Raw genomic sequence first — 27,221 nt, forward strand, 5'->3', positions numbered from 1 at the left:
TGCAATGGATCTGAGCAGCCAGGCTGAGGCCAGCAAACTGACAGCATATGAATTGACTTTATTCCTGTTTGCAAGCAAAATTGGCTAAATTGAATTAATTTACCTTGTAGCTCACTGTACCAGTCACAGGAAAGGGAGAAGGAGGGAGCTGGACTCGGTGAGCCTTGTGGGTCCCTTCCAGCTCAGAATTTTCTGTGATTTCCTGAGGGAGGGAGGTGGGGAGGGTTTGAAGCTTTGGGTTAATGATGATGTGATGGAGGATCATCACTGCTGCTCTGTGACTTCTTCGGTCCCTGACCCAGCAGCTGTCCCATACCCAACCCTTCCTTTTTAAATTCCACATATCCCTCTTAAATCAGTGGCAGGACGTCTTAAATTAACTAAACTGAGATGTAAAAGGCCCCACATTCATCATCTTCATCAAGCTCAATCCTACAGAGATCTTGGGTTATTTGGTTTTTGTTTTTTGTGTTTTTTTTTTCTTTGGCATTGGGCTTTTTTGATTACTCTTCCATTTTTCTAAATAAACAATTTTCCTTCAGTTTTATTAAGAGAAAAAGCTGAGTGTCCATTATATAAAAGGCATTTCCAGTGCACAGTGGTAAACCCTAGAACCTTCCAATTTGTCTATTCCCCAGTCTATTGTTTCCAGGATTTCCTGAATTTCACAGTTTTTCTTTCTCTTTGGAAGGTGGAATCAGCAGAGCCATTCAAGTTCGACTTTGATGGGCAAACACCAGGAAAAGAGGAATTTTTTCTCTTAAAAACAGTTATTATGGCGTAGGTTTTCTGGCATTTAAGGAGGTAATGAAAAGCTCTGAGATCCCCAGGGAGTTCAATATTTAGGCATTACCCTTGTGTACAATTAGGAATAATAAGATTTATATGAAACAGTTATGGATTAATCACATCTTTTGCTGTTAGTTACAATAAATAAATAAATCTGAAAATATTTCAGGTCACAGCACTATATCCATGCATAGAAATGAGGTTAAATGATCCTTCAGGTATGCAGCCATGCTCAGGAATGCCACCATCATTCAGTGCTCTGACATCTTTCCCAACCCACCATGAGCAAGAGGCCCATTTAAGTTGCTCTGCATCAGATGTTATTTTTTATGTACAAATGTTTTCTCCAAGGAGGGAAGTTTATGAATGGGAATGTTTCTGCCATGGATATGATGGATGTTTTTTGTCAGTTCACAATTTATTTCCATCTGTTCTGTATCTGATTAGCTCCTGCAGAGTATGTGATTAACTCAACTTCTCAACATCATTAGCTGCTCTGCATTCCCATTATGGTTCATCAGTGTGGGACCACACACAGGCTCCAAAATGGTACACGTTGGTTATTCTTAAAACCTTAATCCACGCTGCCTGGTTATTCTCTGTGATGGCCACAGATCCAGGGAGAGGAGCCAGGAAAACATCACTGCTGTGGAGCAGACACAAAATGCTAATGAAAACAGAGTTTAAGCAGATCCTCGTTCTGATCTCAATGCTGGAGCTAAATTAAGCCTTTTGGAAGAGTTCAAGGCTGGTGTTATCCAGCTGGAGACAGCTCTGGAGGCACCCAGCCAGCACAGAGAGAGGAGAGGAGAGGAGAGGAGAGGAGAGGAGAGGAGAGGAGAGGAGAGGAGAGGAGAGGAGAGGAGAGGAGAGGAGAGGAGAGGAGAGGAGAGGAGAGGAGAGGAGAGGAGAGGAGAGGAGAGGAGAGGAGAGGAGAGGAGAGGAGAGGAGAGGAGAGGAGAGGAGAGGAGAGGAGAGGAGAGGAGAGGAGAGGAGAGGAGAGGAGAGGAGAGGAGAGGACCATGCCCTGTGCATGGCCACGTCCTCCTGCTCTGCAGCAGGTTGGTGGTGTGAGGAAAATTAATCCACAAACAACAGAGGTTTATGTACAAAAAGGAGACAGAGGAGCCCTTTCTGGCTTTATTCCAATAAAGGGAGAGGCCATGGAGCATTCCCCTGGGATCTCTCAGATTTTTGGAGGACACAGCCTCCATTTTTATCCCAATTTCCCGGCCACATTTCCCTTTTCTCTTTCCCCATTGGCTGAGGTACCTGAGAGGTACAGACTTCCCTGATCCCAAAGATTCCCCTCTGATGTATAACCCTCCCTTTTAATTTTTAATTCTCACTGATCTTAGGGGTTTTTCTTCCCCATTGTTTTTTTCATCTATCAATGTCTAATTTCATTTATCAGCAAACCTAAAGTTTATTTGTAACAGCAAATATGTTTTTCCATTCATCAATCAGTGAAGCCTTTCCCATTGTTTCTTCTATCTCGCAGAGCTAGTTTTATCTACCAGCAGACCCACAGCTTGTTTGTAAAGACAAATCCTCTATTCCTCTCCTAGGTACCTGCACCTTGTAGATCTCCAAGCACAGCACAGACTGCAGTCTGCTACCCCAAGCCTCGTAGTAACACGGATTTTCCTCTGGTATAAATATCTACCAATACAAAACCTGAACCTCCTCCACAGCCTCGAGCAGGCAGAGCTCGAGAACGAGCCTTGTGCTTTATCCTCTGGGTTGTCTTTGGAGGGGTTTCCCTCAGCGAGCAGAGCAGTGAGTGGCTGTGTCAGGAGCAGATGCTCACATGGCCTTGCTGTGCAATTAAAGAGCTCCAGCCCCAGGGACACCAATGGCTGCAGGGCAGCAGCAGCAGTGCAGGGACAGGAACCAGTCCAGGGACCCAAGAGCATCCAGAAGTTCCATCTGATCATTAATCTTCAGATTTATCTGTTCTCTTTCCTCACCTCAGCACCCGTACCTGCAGTCTGCTGTTCCCAGACCACATCCAGAGCAGAGATAAGGCTGGGGCTCCTGCAGAGGTCTGAAATACAGAGTGTTGGCCAATTCCAGCTCTTGTGGCTGATGCCAGCTGAGATCAACAAAACCTGCTGAGTTATTTAATTAGCAATGGATTGGACAGGATGAGCCTGTGTTCCAGGCTTTTCTTGGGGATTTTTTCCCTCTGGATGAAAACTCTGGGTGTCCTGCTCGTGTCTGTGCTCGTGCTCACACTCTCATCACTGCCCCAGCCCCTGAGCTTCAGTGCTTGTCACTGCCATCCACCCTGTCCCCACAAGCTGTGTCCTGGCTTCAGGCTCTGCCTCTTAACCCAGAGCTGATCATACATTTTGACATCAATACCTGTGACTGGCAGCCACATTTTACATCACTGTAACCTTTCTTTGAAACGTCTGGGCTTGATATTCAGCGAGTTTGAAAAGGTCTCCCTGAGGCACAGGGAAGGTCTCTCTTAGCTCCTGCAGCTCCAGAGGGTGAACAGGGCAGCTCTTTGGGGTGAGATCAGAGCAATTCACACAGCCACACTCTGTTACCTTGGATAATGTGTGTGCAATGTGTACTCACCTCTAGCTGGGTAGAAGAGGCACAGGGTATATCAGGATGTAACAAACAGAGGCTTTTGTGGCCAATTCTCAACACTTCAAAGAGAAAAATAATAGCTGGGTTTTGGTATCTTGTCTTTGATTAGTCATTAAGCTAATGATAGGATATTAGATCCTGGATCTACTCAGATATTTGCATCCTGTCCTGTCGCAGACATCTTTTTATTAAAAATCCTTTCTTAGGATTTTTTCCTAAGATGCTGAGATTTTTTCCTTCTGAGAAGCTGAGAGGCCTCAGAAACAAAATGTAAAGAATGATTATCTGCTGCTGTGGAATGCAACAGGTGCATCTGTGATTGGTCTCATGTAGATGTTTGGAATTAATGGCCAATTACAGCACAGCTGGCTCTCTCTCTGTCCGAGTCACAAACCTTTGTTATTCATTCTTTTCTATTCTTAGATAGCCTTCTGATGAGAACTTTTTCTTCTATTCTTTTAGTGTAGTTTTAGTATAATATATATCATAAAATAATAAATCAAGCCTTCTGAAATATAGAGTCAGATCCTCGTCTCTTCCCTCATCTGAGAACCCCTGTGAACACGGTCACACTGTCCCTCTTTGTGAGGAAAGGGAGGGTTATTTCACAGGGCTGAGCTCAGTGGGGTTTGTGTCACTGTGGTGCTGTGAGGGATTCAGGATTCCACCATCCCCACCAGAAGTGTCTGCACAGGGCACAGAGTGTCCCCCAGCCAGGTCAGCAGCAGCCTCTGCCCGAGGGTGACAGCTCTGTCACCCCTGCCACGCTGTCAGGGCTCTGGAGAGAGAGATGCCCAAATGAAGTGTGACAGGCAAACCTGCCCCAGATGAACCTGGCAATGCCTGCAAAGGTCGAGCTCCTGCCCAAATGCACTGGTAGAGCTCCAGATACACACACAGCCTCTGGCACTTGGCCAGATATTCCTATTTACCCAGCATTTGTGCTCCCACACCGGGATGCCCCGACCCAAGGGAAGGACCAGAGCCAACACACTGCAGTACTGCTCCCCTCAAAAAATTCCAGAGGAGATAAATTCCTTTGCTAGGCTGTAGTTGTCCAGCTTCCATGCTTTCGCCTGTGCCAGTTACTGGCTCCAAAAGCAGAGTTATTTTCTTCTATCACTCACAAACACTAGCCTCTCCTGCCCTGCTGTAGCTAAATGGCATTTACCTGACAATCCTGAGACACTTGGCATGGAAAGCTGGAGAGCTAATGTAAAGGTAGGGTTAATTAGATGGTTATTTATTTACTGTGGGGGAAAAAATACCTGTGGAAGCTTTTTTTTCATCAGACACATCCTGTGAACATCAAACACGAGTGCCATTGCCAAATGCTCCCTTTGGCATCCCAACACGATGTACCTTCCCCTTCTCTGCTTTGTCTTGCACAGATTGCTGTATCCTGGAATGCAGTACTGTGCTTATTAATGGCTGAAATTATCCACTGGCTGGTTAAAAAAATGCTAATTCTGGCTACTGAGTGAGATAACCAGTAATTTTGTAAAGTACATTTAGTCAAATAAGATTTTTTGGCAGCCAAATGTTGTTGTAGCAGAATGTGCTTCCCTGATTGACATATGCTAACAATACTGCCTCCACAGTCAGGGGGAGGATAATTTACTTTCCATTTCCATTGGAAATGAGGTGAACCAGAATGTGGTAGATTGTTGAAATGTGGCTCTGTGGTTTAACAGATCTGCTCAGAACCACAAATCAAATGATGTGCTGTATCCTCAGTCCTCTCCCTTGTCACTTCCAGGAAACCAGCAAGGACACATCTCCTCCTGAGTCAGTTTTCAGCTCCTTTGGGGTTTCTCACCATTTCCCCAGGTGTATCTGCACTGAGAATCCTCCCCAGCAGAAAGCAGGGAGGATGCAGCCATCTCAGAGCATTCCCCAGGTATGCTCAGGGAAATGAGCTATGACAGAAACTTATTGGGTACAAATGAGGTTTCCCCAGCTCCTCATCATCCACACTTCTCTCCATTTCAATTGTCCTGAAAAGAAAGGGAGAAAATCTCTTTGGGCATCCAGCTCACTCTGGAGGGGCTGTGTCCCTGGAGAGGCTGAGCTGACAGAGACCAAGGGTTGGCTCTGCTCTCACCTCACTTATCAGGCTGCAAGGGAACATCTCTCAGCTCTGACACAAAATCCCTGCCATAACCCAGGGTTAAAATTATCCCTTAATCTCAGTTGGTCCCTTGTCCACTCCAGGGGCCTTGCTCCTGCTACTGCTCCATGGGATGCACCACACTGTGACCAGCATTTCATGCTCCACTGGCTTTGGGAGATTTTATTTACTTATCTGGAAAAAAGGCATGAGGGAAAACACATGATCTGTGTTCAAAAATCTTTTATTATCTCAGTATTGGAACATTTTCTTTTTCTCATCTAAGCTCTTCCAATTAAAATGTTGTGAGTGGTTCTGATTCTTGGCTGTTTTTATCATACTTACAGTGATGACTTTGCCACTGAATGTCCAGAAGAGCCTTTAGCCTCGTGTTCAGTTTTAACCAGTTCTCCAAGATCTCACTCATTTATTCTGTGCCTGTCCAAAATCTTGTGCTGATGGACCATGAACAGCCAGCTGCAGGTGGCTCAGGTGATGGAGTTTTGCTGGGAGCAAAGGCCACCCATAAACAGGTGTAATACTCATCAATTTTACCCTCCTTGCCTTCAGATGTATCTAACAAAAAAAAGTTTTGTCTTCTAGTAGGGATCCAAACCCCATCTTTTTCCAAAGTGGCCACTGATGTTGGAGAGATTATAAAATATCTCATTAATCACCTCCAAAAGTCTTCCTGCTCCTGAACTTTTGAGTGTGTAGTCCTGGGATCCCCAACCAGCTCCTCTTGAGCAAGGGGGAAATTTTCCACTGACTTTGAGACGTGGTTAGAGGCACCAACTCCAGCAGTGTGCAAAGCCACCTGAAAATGAAGTGTTGCTGCACTGATGTGCTCAGTGTGCTGGGCTCCCAGCAAGCAGCTCAACAGAAAAACAGGGAATATAAAGGGTTTGCTTAAGAAAATTGGCTTTTCTAGCCCTTGTGTACTTTGGGACTTTGTGTTTGCAAATAATAATTCTTTCAACAAATTAAAACATTCTGCTACTGGGGAAAATATTGATTTTTTTTTTAATATATGAAAGTTTTGCTACAAATCAAGATGGGGAAAAAAAAATCTTTAAATATAGCCTTTGATGGAAACTATGCAATATTCCCACTTTTATCATAACAATTCCTAAAAGGGAAAGTCAATGCTATTCTAGCCAATTTCATAAGCTCTTTAAGAGAATTCACAATGCAGCTATGGAATGAATCAAGGCTTTTAAGACAGCTTGGAAAAGACTTTTGGAGTTCTGCAAAATTACATCAAGCAAGTGTAATTTACAGCTAGGGCAAAATTTTAGAATGAGAAACAATAAATCCTGACTCTCAGGTGACAGACTGAAACATTTCCCGAGTTAAGTGGTGCATTTTGCTGATGTGTAGACATTGTTCAGCAGTGGGGAAGAGGAAGGGCATTCTGCAGCTAAAGATACAGAAATTGGAGTGAGGAGCTACAGGGTTCATGTCTTAGTCTGACCAGGTAAATCTGAGCAATCATGTCCCCCCTGTGTGCTCCCAGTCTGACCAGGTAAATCTGAGCAATCATTTCCCCCCTGTGTGCTCCAGCTCAGCCTGGCTGCATTGCAAGGGTTAAATAGTTGGTCTGTACTGCTTAATGATCTGTCTTAAACTGTGGAGGCAACTCCAAAAGATAACTCTTTTTTATATACAGGAGGCTGTGAGATCTTTTAGAAGAGTAGAAAACTGTTTTATACTTAATAAAAGAGGCCATTGGCAGCTTGTGGTGGTGGGGTGTATCTAGGAATTCACTCAGCCCGCAGAGGAGCTCTGTTGTTGTTATCAGCACAAACGGGAGAGGATGTTCTCATCGTGTGGAAGAGACAAAACCCAGCCGGTGCTTTTGCTTAACACGTTGGACTCTGGAGCACAAAGTTGTACAGAGGCTTGATCCATCCAAAGAAAACCTGGGCAGCAACCACAGAGCCTGTCTTCACCAAGAGAGGAGTTTCTGCTTCAGATCTATGGACAGAGAAAGTGGAGTGTTTCTGATGTGCCTCTGCTCCCCTGTACTTATGTGCTGCTCATTTCTTTTACAGGTGCCCTGCAGCGCCTTGGGGGTGTGGTTGGGTGATTCCCATTCACATCCAGCATTTCTGAATCCCCCCAGAGCACAGAGCCCACAGATCTGCACCAGACACAGGGTGTACAGAGAACCCTGTTGGGTGATTCCCATTCACATCCAGCATTTCTGAATCCCCCCAGAGCACAGAGCCCACAGATCTGCACCAGACACAGGGTGTACAGAGAACCCTGCCCACCTTGGTGATGGTCCAGCAGGGGTGGGTGGATGGAGAGGGGATATCTCCATCCCAGCAGATGGAGCACCTGTCTCTAGATGAGGTTTTGCAATCTGCAGAGGGACCTGGCATTATCTTGGTTGTTCTGTGTCCTACATCACTGAGGTGAAAGATAAGTCCCTGTCTGAGGAAGAATTCAGCCTGCCTTGGAGCTCTCCCACTGAGCAAATTCCCTCTTGAGTTTCAAAGTTTCATCTTTTTGTCATTTTATCACTTCTAATGCAATTGCTTTCGCAACGATTTGCAGCACGGTTCAATTCTTGTCAATATTTTGAAATTCTAAAAACTTGAAGGTCTTTTTATTTGTTCCACCCTCAGCTGAGTGATGTGCTGAGCCTCCTCCTGTGCCATCCAGCAGAGAGGATGAGCTCTTGGGCTCAGCAGAGCAGCTCCCCATCCCACATGGCAGATGTGCAGGCAAACCCTACACGTGCCTCTGTTTCCCTGGGCTGCCCTTTGCCAAGCTCAGTTCCACTGGGGTTTCTAAACAGCCCAAAAGCCTTCCTGCATTTGACATGAACTGTGACTTCCACTTGATTCAATCACTGCTTAATTTGATCCTCCATTTAATTTTATCAAAACTGTAGTAATCAAATAATTTGTACTAAAAACATTACAATTTCCACTTGTTTATTCTGATCAATTTTAATCCTTTCAGGCGCAAGGTTTATTTAACGTAGTTATGAGGTAACAAAACACTGTCATTAAATCCACAAGGAAAGGACACAAGACAAAAAAAAAGATAGTTAAAAAGGTCCCAAGGAGGGCTCATAATGCAGGAAAAAGACAATAACACACTGTTATTTAGAAGGCACGCTATGCATGATGAGAGCTAAGCAGCATCCTGCTGGTTGTGAGATGAAAAGATCAATGGCATGTTTCAGACAAGACATTTCTGGCAATGAACTGCACTGAAAAGAGGAAAATACATGAATGATCTGAATAGATTAGATATGAACGATTTTGCCTTTTTTGGGTGTTGACCGACATGAATGAATCTGCACCAACAGTGTTTGAGTTCTCCTCTGTACAACAAACCTCCAAAACCAGCTGAGTGAGAGGAGGGAAAGCTTTCCACTGCAGGCTGTTCCTCTGTTGCTTTGAGAAATAAAACCCAACCTCCTTCTCTGCTGCTCCTCTCCCTGACTGTGCCCCATCCCTCCCCTGCAGGTGAACACCTTCATCTCCTTCGTGTTCCCCATGGTCGTCATCTCGGTGCTCAACACCATCATCGCCAACCAGCTGCTGGTGATGTTCAGGCAGGCGGCCCAGGAGAACCAGGTGTGCACCATTGGTGGCCAGCAGACCATGCTCAGCATGTCCATGGAGCCCAGCAGAGTGCAAGCCCTGAAGCACGGCGTGAGGGTCCTGCGTGAGTATGGCCTTCCCTTGGGGAATGGAGAAATGGGACTGGAGGAGGAACAGGTGGGAAGTGGAAAACACTTTAGCCCAAAACGCCCTCTCCTTTTGTCTTTGCTTGGTTTTAGGAAAATTAATCCACAAACAACAGAGGTTTATGTCCAAAAAGGAGACAGAGGAGTCCTTTGACTTTATTCGAATAAAGGGAGAGGGCATTCCCCTGGGAACTCTCAGATTTTTGGAGGACACAGCCTCCTTTTTATCCCAATTTCCCGGCCAAATTTCCCTTCTCTCTTTCCCCATTTCTGAGGTACTTGAGAGGTTCAGACTTTCCAAAACACCTGATGCCAGAGATTCCCCTCTAATGTACAGCCCTCCCTTTTAATTTTTAATTCTTACTGAATTTAGGGGTTTTTCTTCTCCATTGTTTTCAGCTTTCAATGTCTAATTTCATTTATCAGCAAACCTAAAGTTTATTTGTAACATCAAATACCTTTTTCCATTCATCAATCAGTGCAATCCTTCCCATTGTTTCTTTTATCTCCCAGAGCTAGTTTTATCTACCAGCAGATCCACAACTTGTTTGTAAAGACAAATCCTCTATTCCTCTCATTGGTTTTTGCAAAACTAAGGAGCAGACCTGCTCACTCTGGAAAAGCAAAACCAACCCAGCATTTTAATGATTTAGCCGACAGCAATTTAAGCCTTGCTTGTGTTGTTTCATTACTTCCCTTTTTCTGCATAGCTCTGGTTCAGACAGAGCTTGAATAAAAGATCCTGCACTCAGGAATTGAGCTGTACTGCAGAGTAGTGGATGTCTTGATTAAATAAACTGAGGAAAAGACCAAAGAATCTGGTAGCTTGACCTTAGAGAGGATAAGGCAAAAGCTGCCCAAAAATATTACCCAAAATATCTAACAAAGGGTGCCCGTAGTGGTTTTAAACATGAGATGGGGAGAATTTGTTAGCAGAAAGCTTTCTGGTGTTCTGGTGTTTTTAGAAGGTTTTGGGTTAGGAGGGACCCCAAAGTTCACCTAGTCCCAAACCCTTGCCATGGGCAGGGACACTTTCCACTATCCCAGGCTGCTGCAAGTCCTATCCAGCCTGGAATTGGACATTTCCAGGGATGGGATATCTTGATATTTGAAATGCTTTGGCTCAGACCACACTTCCAATGAGAGAAATCCCTAGAGATGGCACCAGGAGCCTCCACGACATTTTCCCAGCTGTTTTTTACAAGGAATGCATCCCATGCAGCACTCCTTGCCTGTGCCATAGGTGAGAGCCACCTGTGAATTCCCAACTGGGAAACACCTACTGAGAAAAAGGAAAGAAAAGCACAGGGGACATTAAATTCCCCACAATTATCTTGTTGGACTGTGTTTGTTTACAGTCTCTGCACCCCAATGAACTGTTACCCAGGGGTGGGTGAGGAGGGAGCCCTGCTTCCCCACGGAGCCTGCCAGGACTCTGCTCCTTGCTATCCCTTTCTGTTTTTTAGCACTTCTGCCTGCTGCCACGAAGTGAGAAGCTGCCTTTTCTCACTCTGCTACACCGCCTCACACACCTCTCTCTCTCTCTGTCTCTCCTTTTAGTATTGTATCCTCTTTGATCATCAAGAAGAGAGAGCTCTTCATGAATAATAGCAGAGAAACCTAAATTTACATCTGGCATTCCTCAGCACTGGAGGAAATGCACCTCGCCCCCAGGTCCACATCTCCTCTGAGGCTCTGAAAAACAACCCTTCACTTTCTGAAAAATAAGCCTAATTTTCTTTTTCATCTTCTTCTGCTTCCTCATTTCTCTTCTCCAGGCAAAGTTTTTAGTTTGCTGTGTACAGCAAAAGCTGAGAACATTTGGCAAAAGTGAGGGTTTCAGTCTGGAGCCTGAGGGGGTTCAAAAGTGGGTCAGATGTGGCACCACGGGGGCTCCCTGTGCAGGGATGCCCAGATATTCCAGGCATCTCCTCAGGGCCACCCCAGCAGCAGGACTGAGCTCCCCTCCCTGCTGGGAAGGCAATGAGAGGGCAGCTGTTTGCTGCATTTCTGTGCTCAGGAAGATCCAGCAAATAAAAAAAATCCTCCCTCACTTTTGCCTGTGATTCACTCCACCATGCAGAAATGCTCTCTTTATCCAGGAAATGGGAGTGAAATCCTATGCATTTCAGTTTTCCAGATACAAAAAACCTGATTTTTTTTCTTTTCTTACTGGAGCTGCTTGATTCACACTTTTGTCACCTGTTCCTCATGAGTTACATTTTAATAACCCAGCTCTCTGAGCTGTCTGAAAAGCAGCAAAGAATACACAAGGATTCACATGATTTATCCATCCTGGCATCCATGACAGCCAAAATCATGAACAAAGTCTGGGCTCATTTATGGAAGAAAAGAAAAATGACACTCATCCCCCCCTTATAAAACTGCTGGCAGGGTGTCAGAGCTTCATGGGGGTGAAAGAATTTTCCATTTCCAAAAGTGAACTTTGCCCTGAGGTACAGAGAAGGCTGATTTAGGTCTAAGGGTAAAATGTTTCAGAACTTGTAAAAGCAGTGCTTAGAAAACAATTTTTTGAGGTTCATGGTGTGCAGGGCTGTTGGATAAGAGCAGAGCAGCAAAAACTTCCCTGCTCCAAATGTACTGAGATTAAGTATTTGTTTACATTGAAATAAGAGCTAAAAGTGGCCAGGCTAACAGCCTCATTCAAAACACCCACAACAGTGTTTTCCTCCCTTTTGGTAGCATTTGTGAATTTTCTTGGCTCTGTCTGACTGTGGTCATGTACAGAATAATGAGGGTGATCAGGATCAAGGGATGTGTCAGGCCTGTTGCCTGGGAACCAACTCATTAAGTCAGTAAGCAAGAGATTCCTGATTCCTGAATTCCCTCTCTGCTGTCAGAGCTCACCAGGTGTGAGGATTCAAATTCAGAGGGCTCCAGGCACTCACAGCTTTCCAGCTTTTTTTACTGAGGATATCAGGGCAACCAATTCTGTTGTTAAAAATACCTTCCACTAACAGATTGCACACCCTCCTTCATCCATCCAACTCCTTCCATCAAACACCTCCAGGCTGTGTTGCTATTCCATGGCTCTGCTGGAGCCCTGGAATGCTGAGTCTCCCAAGGCTGTGTGATGATTCATAGGATTATGAACGTTTTCTGATATGCCAATCACTTGATAAAACTCTAAATAATCCTTAAATACTCACATGTATACACAGAAACACACACCAAAGCAATCACAGAATCATGGAATGGTTTGGGTTGGGAGGGACCTTAAATCTCATCTCATTCCATCTCCTGCCATGGCAGGGACACCTTCCATTATCTCAGGTTGCTCCAAACCCTGTCCAACCTGGCCTTGGGCACTTCCAGGGATGCAGCAGCCACAGCTTCTCTGTGCCAGGGCCTGTCCACACTCACAGGGAAGAATTTCTTCTTGATATCCAGTCCAACCCTTCCTTCCCTCACTTTAAATCCGCTCCCCTGTACTGTAACTCCAGGCCCTTGTCCCAAGTCCCTCTCCAGCCTGCTTGGAGCCCCTTTAGGCACTGGAGGGCTGCAACAAGTTCTTCCTGCAGCCTTCTTTTCTCCAGGCCGAACAACCCCAATTCTCTCTGCCGCTCAAAAATCAGGGTGTATTTGAGCTTGGCTCAGGATGAAAGCTCTGTTCAGCCGAAATGTCTTCTGGAAATGGGGCAGTTTTGTGGCATGGACTGATACCCCCACCAATCCCCCTGCCTGCAGCCCTCAGCAGCTCCTGGCTGCCTATCAGACCATTCCCACGAGGATGGAAGGAGGGCAGGAGTTACTGAATGGCACAGCTGAGCTCTGATAACGACACTGAGACAAATTGATGGACATCAAGGGGAGGCTCTGCATGGGGGACGTTGGCTAAGCCTATTAAAATGTAATCAGTCCCAGGTAGCGTTTGCTCTGTCACTGAAGCTGCTTAGTGAAAGCAATTATAAAGCACTTAAAGGTTTAGCCAATTAAAAGAATATCCTTCAGTCTCCCACAGCTGGCTGGGTGATGCTTCAGTAAAATGCCTCTTAGCAGATGAAGTCAAGATGCATTTTTTACTGAGCATCTGTGAATTTTTAAATTATTGAGGCCTCTGTATTTCGTCAAGTAATAGAAGACAAAGGCCAAGAATTAATGATGTATCCATGTATTTCATTAATTTGTGCATTAATAATTCCCCTTCTGAACAAATATTTTGAAGAGTCCATTCATTTCTCCTCACCAATGCTCCAAGTCTGAGTTATTCATTTCAGGAGGAGAATATTGCCATGAGATTTAGTTTAACCAGCCTACAGGCAGGAATAGCTCATACTTTGCAGCCACAATACACAGAAGAGCACCAGTCTAAAACTCCTTAAACAGTTGTATTTCATAATTCCCATATTCTAAGGAAAGCAGATTTATTTGTTCATGAATCATTTCTTTTCAAGAAAGGAACAGAATTCATGGCATTTTGTATCTCTAACAAAAAGTCTGAGCAACTCCAAGTGGAGTTCAGCAAAACCCCTGTGGCATTAAGCTTGAGTGGAAGCTGATTTTAACAGCTGAAGTGTCACACTGAAATTCGGGAGGATAAATTACCTGTTTAACAGTTGTATATATTTCCCAGAGATGTTTGTAGTTGTAGGTTTACTTTGCAGCCTGCCAAGTGAGATAAAACGAGCAGCATCAGAGTGCTCCATAAACACCCTCAAGGAGCAAAAACCAGGGGTGGCTGCACCTCTTGGGACAGGGAGCCTCTTTTTTCCCCTCTGTGTCCCTTTGCTCAGCCTGGCACAGCATTCCTGCAGGAATTGCAGGTTCTTGTGGCTGCATCTCTGCAGAAAACTCCAGCATAGGCCATGCCCTCACAGCAGATTTTTCAGGTGTTAAGCCGTGACAATGTGAGTGTTTAAAAAGTTAACTAATATGATTCTAAACATGAAGTCTGGCCAGGGCTTTAGTCAGTGTGGAAGCATGCAGAGAATACAGCTCCAGGGTGCTTTTGATGAACAGAAACTGTTCTGGGAGGAACAAAGGATGTGTGAAACTCAAAACTGGAGGGGAAAGAAGAAAGGGCTGCAGAGGAAGCCAGTTCAGATTACACCTGATCTCACCAAATAGAAAGAGACCTGAACCTGGTGAGGATAAAATGGGATCCCTTCTTTACCTTTCAAAGAGGAAATTCTCTTCCTTTTTCCTTCTTTCTCCTCCAAACATCCAGACATCCCCAGGGGAAATGGCATGAATGAAGTTTAAATTGAATCAAGCAACCTCTTCTCTAATTTCCAAAAGAATAATTACCTTAAAGGAAACTTGGGAAGAGACCCCAGTATGCACTGGGACAGCAGTGCTGTGATGATTGCTAGTGCCTGTTCTTGGGCCAGCTTTAATCTGTATTTTCTGCCTTGCCCCTTATGGATGGAACTGGTGCCAGGGGATGATTTAACCACTGGCGTGAGCTGGGGCAGAAATTCACATCTATTTTCAAATCTGTCATCTGAAGCCATTAAAAATCAGGACTGGAGAATACAATCTGGGTGAAATATGTTGATTTTGAATGCCAAAAGGTTTTTCCATTCTCTGTGCTGTCTCACTTTCACTAATAAAGAGGAACTTGGGGGTTTTTTTATCATACATTCAGGAGAATTAGGGGATTGTATCCAGCAAATGTTGTGTGTTTTCAGTGGTGTTTAAAGGAGCTGAGGACCTCTCAAGCTCACTGTTACTCCCAGTTTCTTCTTTGCTCTCCTGAGTACTCCTGGTTCATGCTGGTGGTCCCCAAACCCTGCTGATTGTTACTGACTTTTATGGAAATCCTTTCTTCCACAGCCTTATGACCCAAATACCAGCATAAGTAGCTTTAATTTTACTGGGCTCCTGCAACCCCTACTTTGGGACCTGCTGATATAAATATTGCCAAGAGCATGTCAGGTAGAACATCATGTTAATATAAACAACACCTCGAGGTTTGAGGAGGCAGTGCCAGCTGTGTCTGCACTGGCCCAGCTTTCACCACCTCTCAAACAGCTTTTTAGGAGAGGTTCTCTTGTAATGGCATCAACTAAATAAGTACATAAAACCTAGGAGGTTGGGATATACAAGGATTGTTTCTCCAGAAACCACCCTGATAACCTTTTGTACACCTCATTAGTACCAGCTGGTGGGTGTTCACCCCCTGGGCAGCGTTGGTGACGAGTCTGAAGCACACAAAAAGCTGAGAGCTGCTGCTCAAGGGGGCCAACACCTCCCCAAACAGCTCCTGCCTTTGCTCAGGAATTCCACCGGGCTGCTCCACATCTGTATGTGGCTCAGCTCCCCGTCAAGTGCAGAGAAAAAGAAATAAATTCGTTGAAATAGCCTGGACAAAACTATCAAGAGAAGATGGATCCGAGCTTCTCTGGAGGCCTCAGCAGCAGCAGAGATGGTTTTAAGAAGGAGCACCATCCCTTTTCTGCCTCTGCTGGAGATAAAGGAGGGCAGGACAGAGGGATCCCCTCGCCCAGGGCCACCCCGGGGCTGCAGGGCTGTGACTCAGCATCCCAGAGGGGCTGGAGGAGATGAAGTGAGGAGGAGGAGGAGAACACCAGCCCAGCTCTGTGCCGCAGCAGCAGCTCCGGGTGAGTCAGAGCTGTGGCTCCTCACCCGTCACTGTCCCAGGGCTCTGAGTCACCGTGAGCCTCACATGGCCCCACCAGGGCATGGGGGCTGCAAACCCCTCCTGAGCCCACTCCTGAGCTCAGCCAAACCAGCCAAATCTACTCATGGTGCCCTCCCTGTGCACATGCTAACCCAGAGGAGCAGGGCAGGCCGCAGCCTCAGCCCAGGGAACGCACAAGGCAAAATAAAACACCCAGTGTGATTTAATAGAATTTAACTCCCAGGATTGCTGCTGTGTCCAGTTGAGTCTGAGAGCAGAGACTGGCACAGTTTAAATCTCCTCACAATGAAAAAGGTGCCAGTCAGAATTGATGTTTCTCTCTGCAGGACTTCCTGAAGGAAAAACAAACCAGGGCTCGCCCTCTGCCACTCCTCCTTCCTCTCCCCTTCTTCCTTGGCATGCAGTTCAAACAGGCAGAGAAAAGAGCCATTATTGGACAAAATAGAAAAACACAGGATGTAATAATTCATGGTTTAATACACATTTAAATTGGGAGTTTGATTTAGAAGGGAAATGAGGGCATGCATTGGTGGAAGGATCATTCCCTGCCACCCCTGGCACACTGAGATCATCTTGCTGGGGTCCCGCATCCACTCCCAAGCCTTGAGGTTTGGCACCTCATTTGCTCAATTATGGGAAATATCAGAAGCTCATGGAGCAGCTCTGCTCCTATTAGAACCTTATTGAATTAATTAGAAGTGAGGGATGTGTCTGGTTTATTTTTAGTTCAAAAAATAAGGGCAGGAAATCTCAACCTCACCAACACCACCCTGGACAGTGACCCCATCACATATTGAGTCAAACCCTGCAGTGCTCAGCTCCAGCAGCTCATCTGCTCCTTCTTATTCCACCAAAGAAACCCATGTGTCAAGCTTGTGATGATGGAGAACACATCCTAGGAGATCATAACAACAATAAAAAATCATTTTGGCAGATGGTTTGCCCGGGATTTGTTTTACAGCTCAACCATTTTGACAGGCAGAGCAAAACAGCAGGAAAAGGAACCAGGTATCTGGGAGAAAAGGGAATTTTCATTCTGTATTAGATGAAAGTTAACACAGTCTCGTGTTTCATATTCCTCCCAGGAGAGAGGACCCAGGAGGGCAGGATTGCCACCCTAAATCTGCTTGATCCCTTGTGTGGTAAAATGAAAACATAAGGATTAAGGGTGACAAATTCAGGTCGGGATCTCCTAATCTGTGCAGCACAGAGCTGCACAGTGTGTCACCCAGCTGGGACTTCCAAATCAGACCGTAAGTGTCTCCAGTGCACTTCACATGTTTAATAGAGATTTAATTGCGAAGTGATTGCGTGTGATATTACAGAATTATCACAGATTACTTAATTGCTGATGTTAAGCAGATACTCCTCTCAATATGTGTTTTTGTTGCTATAGATCCATATTATTTGTCACAGAATTGCCTGGGCAGCAGAAGAAGCAGAGATCATTTACCAGGGGAAAACCACTTTCATTTAACGTGTTGGTAAATTTAACAAGCAGATGTGTGAGATTCTTATAATTGGCTGTGGAAAGAATCCGGATCCTACAGTTCCTAAAGAGCTGCACGCAGGGGTGAGCAGCTGAGAAGTGCCAGAGTGTGGAGGTTTCCGCAAAAATTAAGATGTGCCTGAATGAAGCTGTGTTTGGAGGCATTTGGGAAGCTGCTTTTGCAGCCTGAGAGTGCAGCTAATCCTGTGCAGGACTGGGAGAGCAGATGGGCTGGAGCTGTGGTGTTGGCTCTCTCCCCTCAGCCTGAGGCTGATGGATGCAGGAGGAGAGGCTGGAGAGTTTTGCTTCTCCTGCAGCCCCTGGGAGGGATCTCTTGGAGAATCACAGCGGGGCTGCTCCATCCAGGACAAACCAAAACCCATCCAGCAGAGAAATGGATTTCTGGAGGTGGCCAAAAGCAGAAATGTGAAGGAGCAAGGCAGCCACAGTCCCACTGAGCTCCCATGGGATGTCCCACCTCTCCTGTGCCACACATCATGCAGGGCTCTCCTGCCAAAGTCCCATCAAAGCTCTTCAGGGAAGGATCAGACACAGGTCAAATTCATTCACTTGATGGCATCTGAAGGGCTGCAGGCTGTCTGGTGAAGAGTTACATCTGTGATCACTGAGGCCACAGAGCGGCCAAAAAACAGTTTGAAAAAATGAATTCACTTGGACAAGAGAATAAAAACAGACCCTCTAGCCTTCTTTCCAAAACATGTCCCTTCAGTTGCTTAAATCTTTATTGGATAAATGGCTTTTGCAGCATTCCTGGAAGATGCTGTCATGCATCATGGAATGGAACCTTCTCCACTGTTAGCTGTGTGTTTAATGAGAGAGGGAGCTCATGGAGTTGGAGTAGGGTGTGAGTAGGGAGCTGGACACCAGGGATTTTCTAATTTCTGCTCTCCTGTGCCTCTTAGCTAAGCATCAGTGATGAGGAGATGGAGCCACAGCTAGACTTATTCCTTCTGGACTGCATTATCCAAGGGAAACATCTACTTGAGCTACAACCTGGTCCCTGTGGGATGACAGCATCTGGGTTTGGGACATATCCACATGAATATTTTCAACCCCAAGACAGAAAACCCCAAAAATTTGGCTCCGTGTGCCAAATCCACATTTGTGGTACCTCACTCTGGAGCAGAGCTTTGCTGCTTCCCAGCCCCTTACAGGTCACATAAAGGACGAGAGTGATGTGTCCTTTGTTGTCTGTAGAGCAAATTTGCGACCAAAAATAACTTAATTATTTTATTTAGTTTTTATTTTCTTCTTGCCTTTTATTGTGTTACGTTTTAACTGAGATTTCTTTATTTCCTGCTAGGATTCTGCCAGAATCCTGCTGCTCCATACAGAAGTTGAAACACATATTACAAAAGAAAAAAATCTTTCTCTTGATTGCCTGATAGATCTGCTTTTTAATCCAGACTGACAATGGCACTCTATCAACAGCACTTTTATGTCTCAGAGTTGTTGCATTTTATTTTCCATTGTCTGATATCCCTCAGAATCTGGAAAGGAAAAAAGCAACAGTGTCTTTCTCTGCTTACCCTTTAATCGATCATTTTTATTATGACAAAGTCCAGACCCAAACACGTTGTAACCTCAGGTATGGCACAAACGTAGAACAAAAGGATGAGCCCTGCCACTAGAAAGAGCAGTTTAATGATGCTCAGCACTGTGGCCAGTGGCTCCAGTAGTAACAAACTAATGGGATTAGAGTGGTCCTGGCTCCCTGTCTACCTGGATGGAAAACATACACCAGTTGTCTGTGAATACCATGGACAAAAACCCTGTGCCACAAGGGCGTGAAATTGAGATACAAACAGAGTTTCCTTTGAGCGAGGAACTGGGCATGGCCAGTCCTTCATCTGTACTTTCTGCTGTTCCTCATGTCCCTGCCCCAGTGCTTAGTGCTGTTCTCTGTTATTTCTGTTTTGCTTGTTTTTACAGACATTTGCAGGCTGCTCGTCCCTCAGGGTTATCAATTCTTTGCACTACAGCAACACAAGAACAACTGGGGCTGCAGGAAAACAGTTACAGCAATTAAAGCCAAGCAGACAGGTCCCTTTTTCAGCCTGATGGAGAGTTGCTCACAAAGTTAAGGCCTTTTTGCTGCCTTGCAGGTGCTGTGGTGATTGCCTTCGTGGTCTGCTGGCTCCCTTACCACATACGGCGCCTCATGTTCTGCTATGTCCCCTCCAGCCACTGGACAGAGTGAGTCACCATTTGGGGACAGGGTCCCCCCGTGCCAGGACAGGCTGGGGGCTCAGGGTGGGCTGGGGGTGCCAGGCCAGCCCAGGTGTGCAGGTGGAGGGGGGATCTGGGAACAAAGGTGTTCTCCAACCAAGGGGTTCAAGTCTCAAAACCTGTCACAGACATGTTTTATGAAAAATCCTTTCCTTAGGATTTTTTTCCTCCTGAGAAGCTGAGAGGCCTCAGGAACAAAATGTAAATAATGGTTATCTGCTTCTGTGGAATGCAACAGGTGCATCTGTGATTGGTCTCATGCGGTTATTTCTAATTAATGGCCAATCACAGCCCAGCTGTCTGCACTGTCTCGGTCAGTCACAAGCCTTTGTTATCATTCTTTCTTTTTCTATTCTTAGCTAGCCTTCTGATGAAATCCTTTCTTCTATGCTTTTAGTATAGTTTTAATATAATATATATCATAAAATAATAAATCAAGCCTTCTGAAACATGGCATCAACATTCTCATCTCTTCCCTCATCCTAAGACCCCTGTGAACACAGTCACAAAAACCAACTTGCTGCTTTGATGTTTTTTCTTTTGGATGTCTTAGTGTTTGCCAGGCAAATTAAGAGTTTTGTTATACCTAAATCCCTCAGGAAGCATTATTTTGAACCAAAAGGCATCATCAGCCCCTCCTCCTCCTCCTCCTGAGGGCTGCAAGCACAGCCTTCAGTCTGGCAGCCCTTGATGGAATGACATTTGGACAGGGGGGTTGGTACACCCAGAGTGGATTTTAGTCTCTGTGCAGAGATATTGATCCCAGCCCTAAGATGCAGCAGCTCCTGTCAGCACACAAATAACTCCATGAGGCCACATTTCCTCTCTGACAGGGGAGATGACACAGGTGGGGGAATGGCTGTGCCACTTACTGAGCCTGGGCCAGGTTATTTGCTAGGTTTTCAGGGAGAGGATCAAAATGAAATGCCAGCAGTTGCTGCTGATTAGGAAATGTCCAGATTGTCAGAGAATTCCAGGATAATTGCACAGACACTGCTCACAGATGTGCAAAGGCACCCCCTGCTCCTTTCTGAGGCACCAGGCCAGGCTCTCCAGCAAAGCAGCCACCAAACTAATTATTATTTTTTAATATGTCATTAAGAGCTAATGCTGTCTGGGGACACACACTGAGGAAGGCTGAGATGCCAAGGGATGCTCTCTTGTGTCTCCTCCCACCGTGTAACATCCGTGCTCTCCCTGAGACCAGGACAGTTTCTTTCAAGGGAAAGGAAAAAAAAATCTACAATACCAAAAAGCAGAACAACAATGAAAAACGAAAATTCTTTCAATTCCAGACTCAAAATATAATAAACTAGGATATAGCAGTCTACTGACTGGGACTGTGGATCCAGCCACAGTAAAATCTAAACTCTATCTTCAGTCATGAAAACTGAGCTCTAGGCACACACTGGGACAAATTCTTGTTTCTCCTTTGCTTTCCTATATGAAAACCACTTAAGGCACTGTTCAATTATGTAATGACTGCATTTGCTTTGAGCAAGAGGTTTAGAGAAGTCTGTCTGCATTTAGTGGGAATTTATTCATTGTGGCTGTGTTCATATAATATTTTTTTCTTCTTTTTAAAACCATGATTGATTTTAGGAAAACACTGAATTTACAAAATGATAGTGAACTATCAGTCTGGTGGCTAACCAAGAGTTTGCAGCAGCTTGGCATGTTCATTAATAAACACATGTACCTTCCCCCTGAAGAAGAGAAATTTTTCCAATATTAATTCTTCATAACTACACAAAGAAACTCTGTAAGAACTGAATGGGCCATGCAGTCCTTGGCAGTGCTGAGGGGGTGTTGAGGGATGGGCAACATAGTCCAGCACTCCTCTATTTATCTTTTGTTAGACACTGCTCAGACTAGAAAAAAGATCTGCAATTTTCACCAAGATAAATGATTCTGAGGAACATCTTCCTGAAAATGAGACCCGTGGTGTTTATAAATGTTTTACCAGCTCAGGGCTGTTGTTCTCAGTTGGCCCAAAGAAAGATATAGCCAAAAGCATAAAAGATAATAAAACATTTTCAACCAGTTCTAGTTGAAAACATTAAATTGTGGTGGTTAGGATGTGTTTCAGAAGCATGCTATCATCAGTTTGCCCCCAGAACAGGAAATGCTGTCCTATGTTACGGACAAATCCCAACCCAGGGACCCATTGAATAAGCTGATGCTGCTCTCACTGCCAGAGGGAGGAGAGGGCTGCATCTGTTCCTGGAGTTTGGCTCTTCTGCAACCTCTGTAGATCAGAACTGCGGCCAAAAAAGTCAAGCTAATGTGTATGTATGACACAGAAGCGAATTTCCATCTGGCTCCTCGGGTTCCAGAATGACTACTTCCAAAGAAAAATGAGTGCATGAGGTAAATATCTTGTCTGGATCCAGGGCTTAAATAAGTCTCTAACTGCTGGTGAGTGGCATCTGATCCACGTTTGACCAGTTCCAGCTGGAGATGTAGATGGGTTGTGGTGGCCCAGGCACCTTTGGTAAGCTCATGTTTGCAGCCTAGGAAGGTTAGCTGGAAAGCAGCTCGTGTTTTTCTCACCCTGTGACTTTGAGCTCTTCACACTCAGATTTTTCTCTTTCATCTGTTCTTCCAGTTTCCTTTACAACTTCTACCACTACTTCTACATGCTGACAAATGTCCTCTTCTACGTCAGCTCAGCAATCAACCCCATCCTCTACAACCTGGTGTCGGCAAACTTCCGCCAGATCTTCCTCTCCACGCTCACCATCCTGTGCCTGCCATGGAGGAAGAAGAAGAAACGACTGGCCTTCACCAGGAAATCCAACAGCATCTCCAGCAACCACACATTTTCCAGCCAGGTCACAAGGGAAACTACGTACTGAAGCCAAAGGAGGAGGAGGAGGAACGCAATTCATCGAGGAGTCAAAACTTGAGAGAGGCCTCTGTGACTTTCATGCATGGTCTCCAAATTCACCTGACACAAATGTGTTTAGCAAAGTCATTTTTGTTGGAAAAAATAGGCTTTGTTCTGCCAGTAACTTTGAGGTTATTTTCAAGCATTGGCCTTGCCTCTTGTGAGTAATGTCTACATGTATTGTAACTTCAGTCTGGCATAAATCCAGATGTGGTGTTAACTGGGAAGCCAAAATGTGTTCAACTTAGGCAAAACTGTTCTGCATTTCATCCTTTTCTCAGTGCAGAGATGCCGTGTCCACATCCAAGGGTTTGAGATCACATCTCCTGGTGGCACCAAGCAGAGAGTTGGATGAGGAGAAAGAAGTTTGAACAGAAAGGGATGTTCTTGGAGAATGGATGTGCTCATCTGTGGGATGTTCAATGAACGAGGAGTGAAAACTCAGGGAGCCAGGTGGTTATTTTAGAAATTTATCTCCATTGTGAGGAATACGACTGAGGTGCTCAAGAGAGCCTCTCTGGCTCCTTGGAATTAAATAAGAACAGATGATGCCTTACCTAGGCTGGGGTGGCTGTGGCCTGGGGAGTGGGGTCACCTTTGGCTTTAGGGCATCCACAGTGCCTGGCTTTGGCACCACTGCAGCAGAGTCTCTGGCAAAGCCAAGAATGCAGAGGCTGTGCCCAGATGGAGCGCTGAAAATGAACAGAAATGGAAAAATCTTCCTTTTGCCATACAGCCAAATCCTATTTTTTACCAGGGAGAACAGTTTGCTGGCTTGCATTAAGAGTTGAGAAAACTCTGAGCTCATGAGGGCTCCAGGCTGCTGAGATAAGAGCAATCTGCCCCAGTTCTGTGGGACCTTCAGATTTTTCCCATTCTTATTCCAGTTTTACTTGTTTCCTTGCCATTTCCACAAGGCAGACATCTCACATACAGCAGTTGTAGGCAGCAGGTCCTCTTGTTCTACCTTTTTTCTATTACTTTTTGCTACCAGAACTGTTGGCACATCTATCTGCACCCCTAATATTCGGATAGTTCAAACACAGAGCATAAGAAACTCTAAACTGGGGAGTCTGTGCTCTAAACCCACTTTCTTTTAATAAGCCAGAGGAACAGAAACAGGACCTGAAAATTCCCTTTGAAATTCAAGAGAGAAGGCAAGGAAAGCTTGAGCTTTTCTCTCTGTTCCACCTCTAACAGCCCCTTATATGATAAAACAAATTGCTCCAGAGTCTTTCGTACTGAAACACCTGGGCTCTGGGACAAGCTGAAGGGCTTTAGTGACCTGCACAAACCTGGAGCTGACCAATCACCCTGTGCTGATGGTGACCTGGTGTCCCCTTTCACACCACACACCATCAGGAGAGCAGGACTTGCCTCTGAAAGGTGACAAAGCAGAAGAGCCAGCTCAGTTTGGCTTTCTGGGCTTTGCCCATGTCAACCTTCAGCTAAGGAGCACCTGTGGTCCCCAGCTGGAGCCACAGTGCTGGAGGTGAGGGTCACACAGTGATGGAGGCACCAGCACCACTGGTGACATCTCCTGCTGCAGATGTTGCATCACAGAATCACAGAATAGGTCAAGTTGGAAGGGAATCACAAGAATCACTGAGTCCAGCTCACTGGATTTGTCGTGTAGGTCCTGTTGGGCTCAGCACAAAGAGGAAACACCCATCTGGGGGCATTTGCTGTGAGTTCTCTGTGACGAGTGACAACTTTTGGGGCATTTAGAACCTGTGTGGTATTTTATTTTGTCATTTAGAACCTGTGCCCAGCTGACCACCATGGCAGCCCATCAGCCGCACCTGCCAGGGATGGGATGATTTTAATGCCAGAAACCCTGCAAAAGAAAGGGCTCAAAATAAAAATCGGTGGGGCTTCAGTTCCTTCTGACTCAGCCAAACTGCAAGCTCTGTTCTGTCATGCCTTCTTGTGATTTCCTGCCCTGGTTGTACCAAGCAGAGGGCAGAGATTATATTTGAGCAAGCACTTTTGTGGCTCGTGGACTGTTGACTCCTTTTTGATAAAGAAAACAGTTAGTGGCACACAAATAAATAAATTGAAACAAAGAGGAATAAGGGAGACTGATCTCTTCAGAAGGAAATCTGTGAGAAAACAGCAAGTATTTTTTGTGTATGGTGTGTGAAATGCTTGGGCAGGTTGGAAGAAGAAAACCTGCTCATCCTGCCTAGTGGCAAAATCCAGGTGCCATGAACAGGAGAGGGGAAAAATCTGCCTTGAGAGAAAGAGGAGTCTTGATGTCACACATTTAGCATTGGCTCTTCAGGCAAGACACTTCAAATGTTTCTGGATTACTCAAAATTTTTTACTTCACCTCTAAATACAGCCAACAGCTGGGAGGAGCTTTCTGAAACCTCCCAGGGAAGCTGTAACTGCATTGCTTTGACTTTCATTACCATTTAACACCCTGCATGTCTCATTTGCTTTGAAATATTAAACATTATTACTACACTTGTTCAACACAAACCTGCTGAAATGTGCTTGATTATCTTAGAAGACACTGTACAAAAATTGTTCTTTCACATAAGATGCTTGGTTTAGATTTTCACTACTGAGATACCCAGGCAGCTTACAGAATATTTGATCACAATTCAGAGAAACTGCCAGGTTTATTTTAAGTTTGACATGACAGTGGGAAAAAGCTGGAGTAAAAATGAACTTCTCATAAACTCTTTCCACTGTGTTTCTTGGGCCACTCGAGTGCTGAAGAGCTGAGGGAATTTGGGGGGTTTATCCAGGTGGTTTGCTGACTTCTACAGCTCTGTTCTTGCAGTTTGACAGGAAAGCAGACCTGGGTCCACGGCCTTAATCTGAGATTGCAGCTCAAAGCTACCTCTTCCACTGGCCAAATCTGACAACCTTGAGCTGAGCAGTGTAAGTTACAGCTGGTTTATCCACTCTTCCCTCCTCACCTAATTTTGGTATATTCAGCTTAGAGGTGTGGTTCCCTTGAGCTCAAAGAAGTGAGGAAAGCTGATTGCAAACCAGATAGTTTCATGATTTCCAGAGGATCACTGGACAGTTTGGGTTGGAAGGGTCCTTAAAGACCACCCAGTTCCAAACCCTACTGTGGGCAGGGACACTTTTCCCTAGACCAGGTTGCTCCAAGCCCCATCCAACCTGGCCTTGTAGAGGAAAGCTGATACAGTAGAGAAGAAAAAGGTACAAACTGCCCCATATTCACCAGAGAAATAGTTCTTTAGATGCCTTCCAACAATGATTGAACTGCTAACCCAACAAATTTTTTAAATTTAATCTGGTGTGAATGGCTTTTTCCATTAAAAAGAAAAACTCCCATCCCTTGTGTCCCTGCCTTGGCTGCACTCTGCACCAAAGCAGAGGTGAGTGTTGGGGCCTCTGCTCATCTATGCAAATTCCCTGTGTTTGGAACTGTTTGTTTTGACTAAAAAAAGAATAAAATCTGTGGAACCCCACAGATGTGAAGTGCTGCCAGATGGATTCTGAGAAATTCCATTCTGAACAGAGTCTATCAAGTGACCCCTTCAAACATTATTTTGAGGCTTTGTTTCTCTTCAGAGTGCCCTTGGCAGAGCCATCAGCTTAGCAGAGTGTGAAATCAGGTTTATGAAGTAATTTTGCTATTCAGAAATGTCCCCCAGACAGGACTGTCTCACCACAGGCCAGTCCATCAGGTCAGGGATGCTCTGCTGAGCTTGTCCTTTTTTGCAAGGTGCATGAGGCCTCACTTCAGTGAGATTTTCAGGAGAGAACTCAATGGGAAATCAGCCAGGAGGGTTGGCTTTAAACACAACAGCAGCAGGACCTTTGCATTTCCAGCACCCAGTGCAGCAGCCCTGGGTGTGCTGCGTCAGCCCAGTGTCCTCCTGGCTGTGTTTTTGGTGACTCTTTAACCAAAGCTGTGTCTGCTGAAGCTCTGTCTGGTTCTTCACATATCACAGCTCACCCACTCTTCCTGTTCTCAGTCTGGATTTGCTTAAAAAGTAGAAATTGCTGATCCAAGATTTCATGATGCTGTGTCCTGGCTTTGTGACCCAGAGTCCTTCCCCAGCTGTGCCACCTGATAGTCCTGCACATATTGTATTTATGGCAAATATTTTTGAAGTGCACCTTTTTATTTTTATTTTATTCTGAGATACAAAATGTTGATGTGCTTTATTTTTTTTTTTTTTTGTGGCCTGTTGCTCAATGGGGAAAAAAATGAATGTTAAAAGTGTGTCAGTGTCTACTTTGTGATATTTTCTGTGACAAAGGGAAAGAAGAGGGTGTGGAATCCTCCTGTATGGCAATGGGAAACACTCTTTCAGTGTAACATGCTATTATTGATACTGTATTTACTGATCAAAGTGTACTGAAATGGTTAATTCCTGATATAGCCTTTGTACTGTATGGTATTTTATTTTGTCATTTATTGATCCTAAGAAATAAATATCCAAATTTAAGTCTGGGTTGTTTTTTGTTTGAAGTGGCAGGTGTGCCTTTATCACACAGTGGTTATCAGCACAGACACCCTGCCTGGGCTCTAAACTGGTGGAACCACTGGCCTTGAACTGGGATTTGCAGCTGCTCTGCAGAAGGGCCCTGGGTGCTTCTGTCCCTGCACTCTGCAGCTCAAACCCGTCCAAGCATCAGCTGCTGCTTCTGACTTAGCTCAGCAGACAAGCAGGGGGACTGGGTTAGGTGTGAAGGACGCTCCCATCAGTGATGTTTGCCCTGAAAATCCTTCCTGGGATCTGTTAAAGCATCAGATCTGTGCTG

General features: G+C 45.1%; 1 protein-coding gene across 1 annotated transcript in view; it reads left to right on the top strand.

The window, feature by feature from the left end:
* NTSR1 (neurotensin receptor 1) overlaps positions 1-26,910 on the top strand; it is a 55,926-nt gene extending 29,016 nt beyond the window's left edge. The window contains exons 2-4 of the mRNA XM_059481039.1: positions 8,989-9,190; positions 19,453-19,543; positions 22,185-26,910. Coding sequence (XP_059337022.1) covers positions 8,989-9,190; positions 19,453-19,543; positions 22,185-22,434 — 543 coding nt within the window. The 3' untranslated portion in view covers positions 22,435-26,910. The remainder of the gene's footprint in view (positions 1-8,988; positions 9,191-19,452; positions 19,544-22,184) is intronic.
* Positions 26,911-27,221: the final 311 nt, after the last annotated feature.

This window comes from Ammospiza nelsoni, chromosome 12 (genome assembly GCF_027579445.1).
Source record: "Ammospiza nelsoni isolate bAmmNel1 chromosome 12, bAmmNel1.pri, whole genome shotgun sequence".
Lineage (NCBI taxonomy): Eukaryota > Metazoa > Chordata > Aves > Passeriformes > Passerellidae > Ammospiza > Ammospiza nelsoni.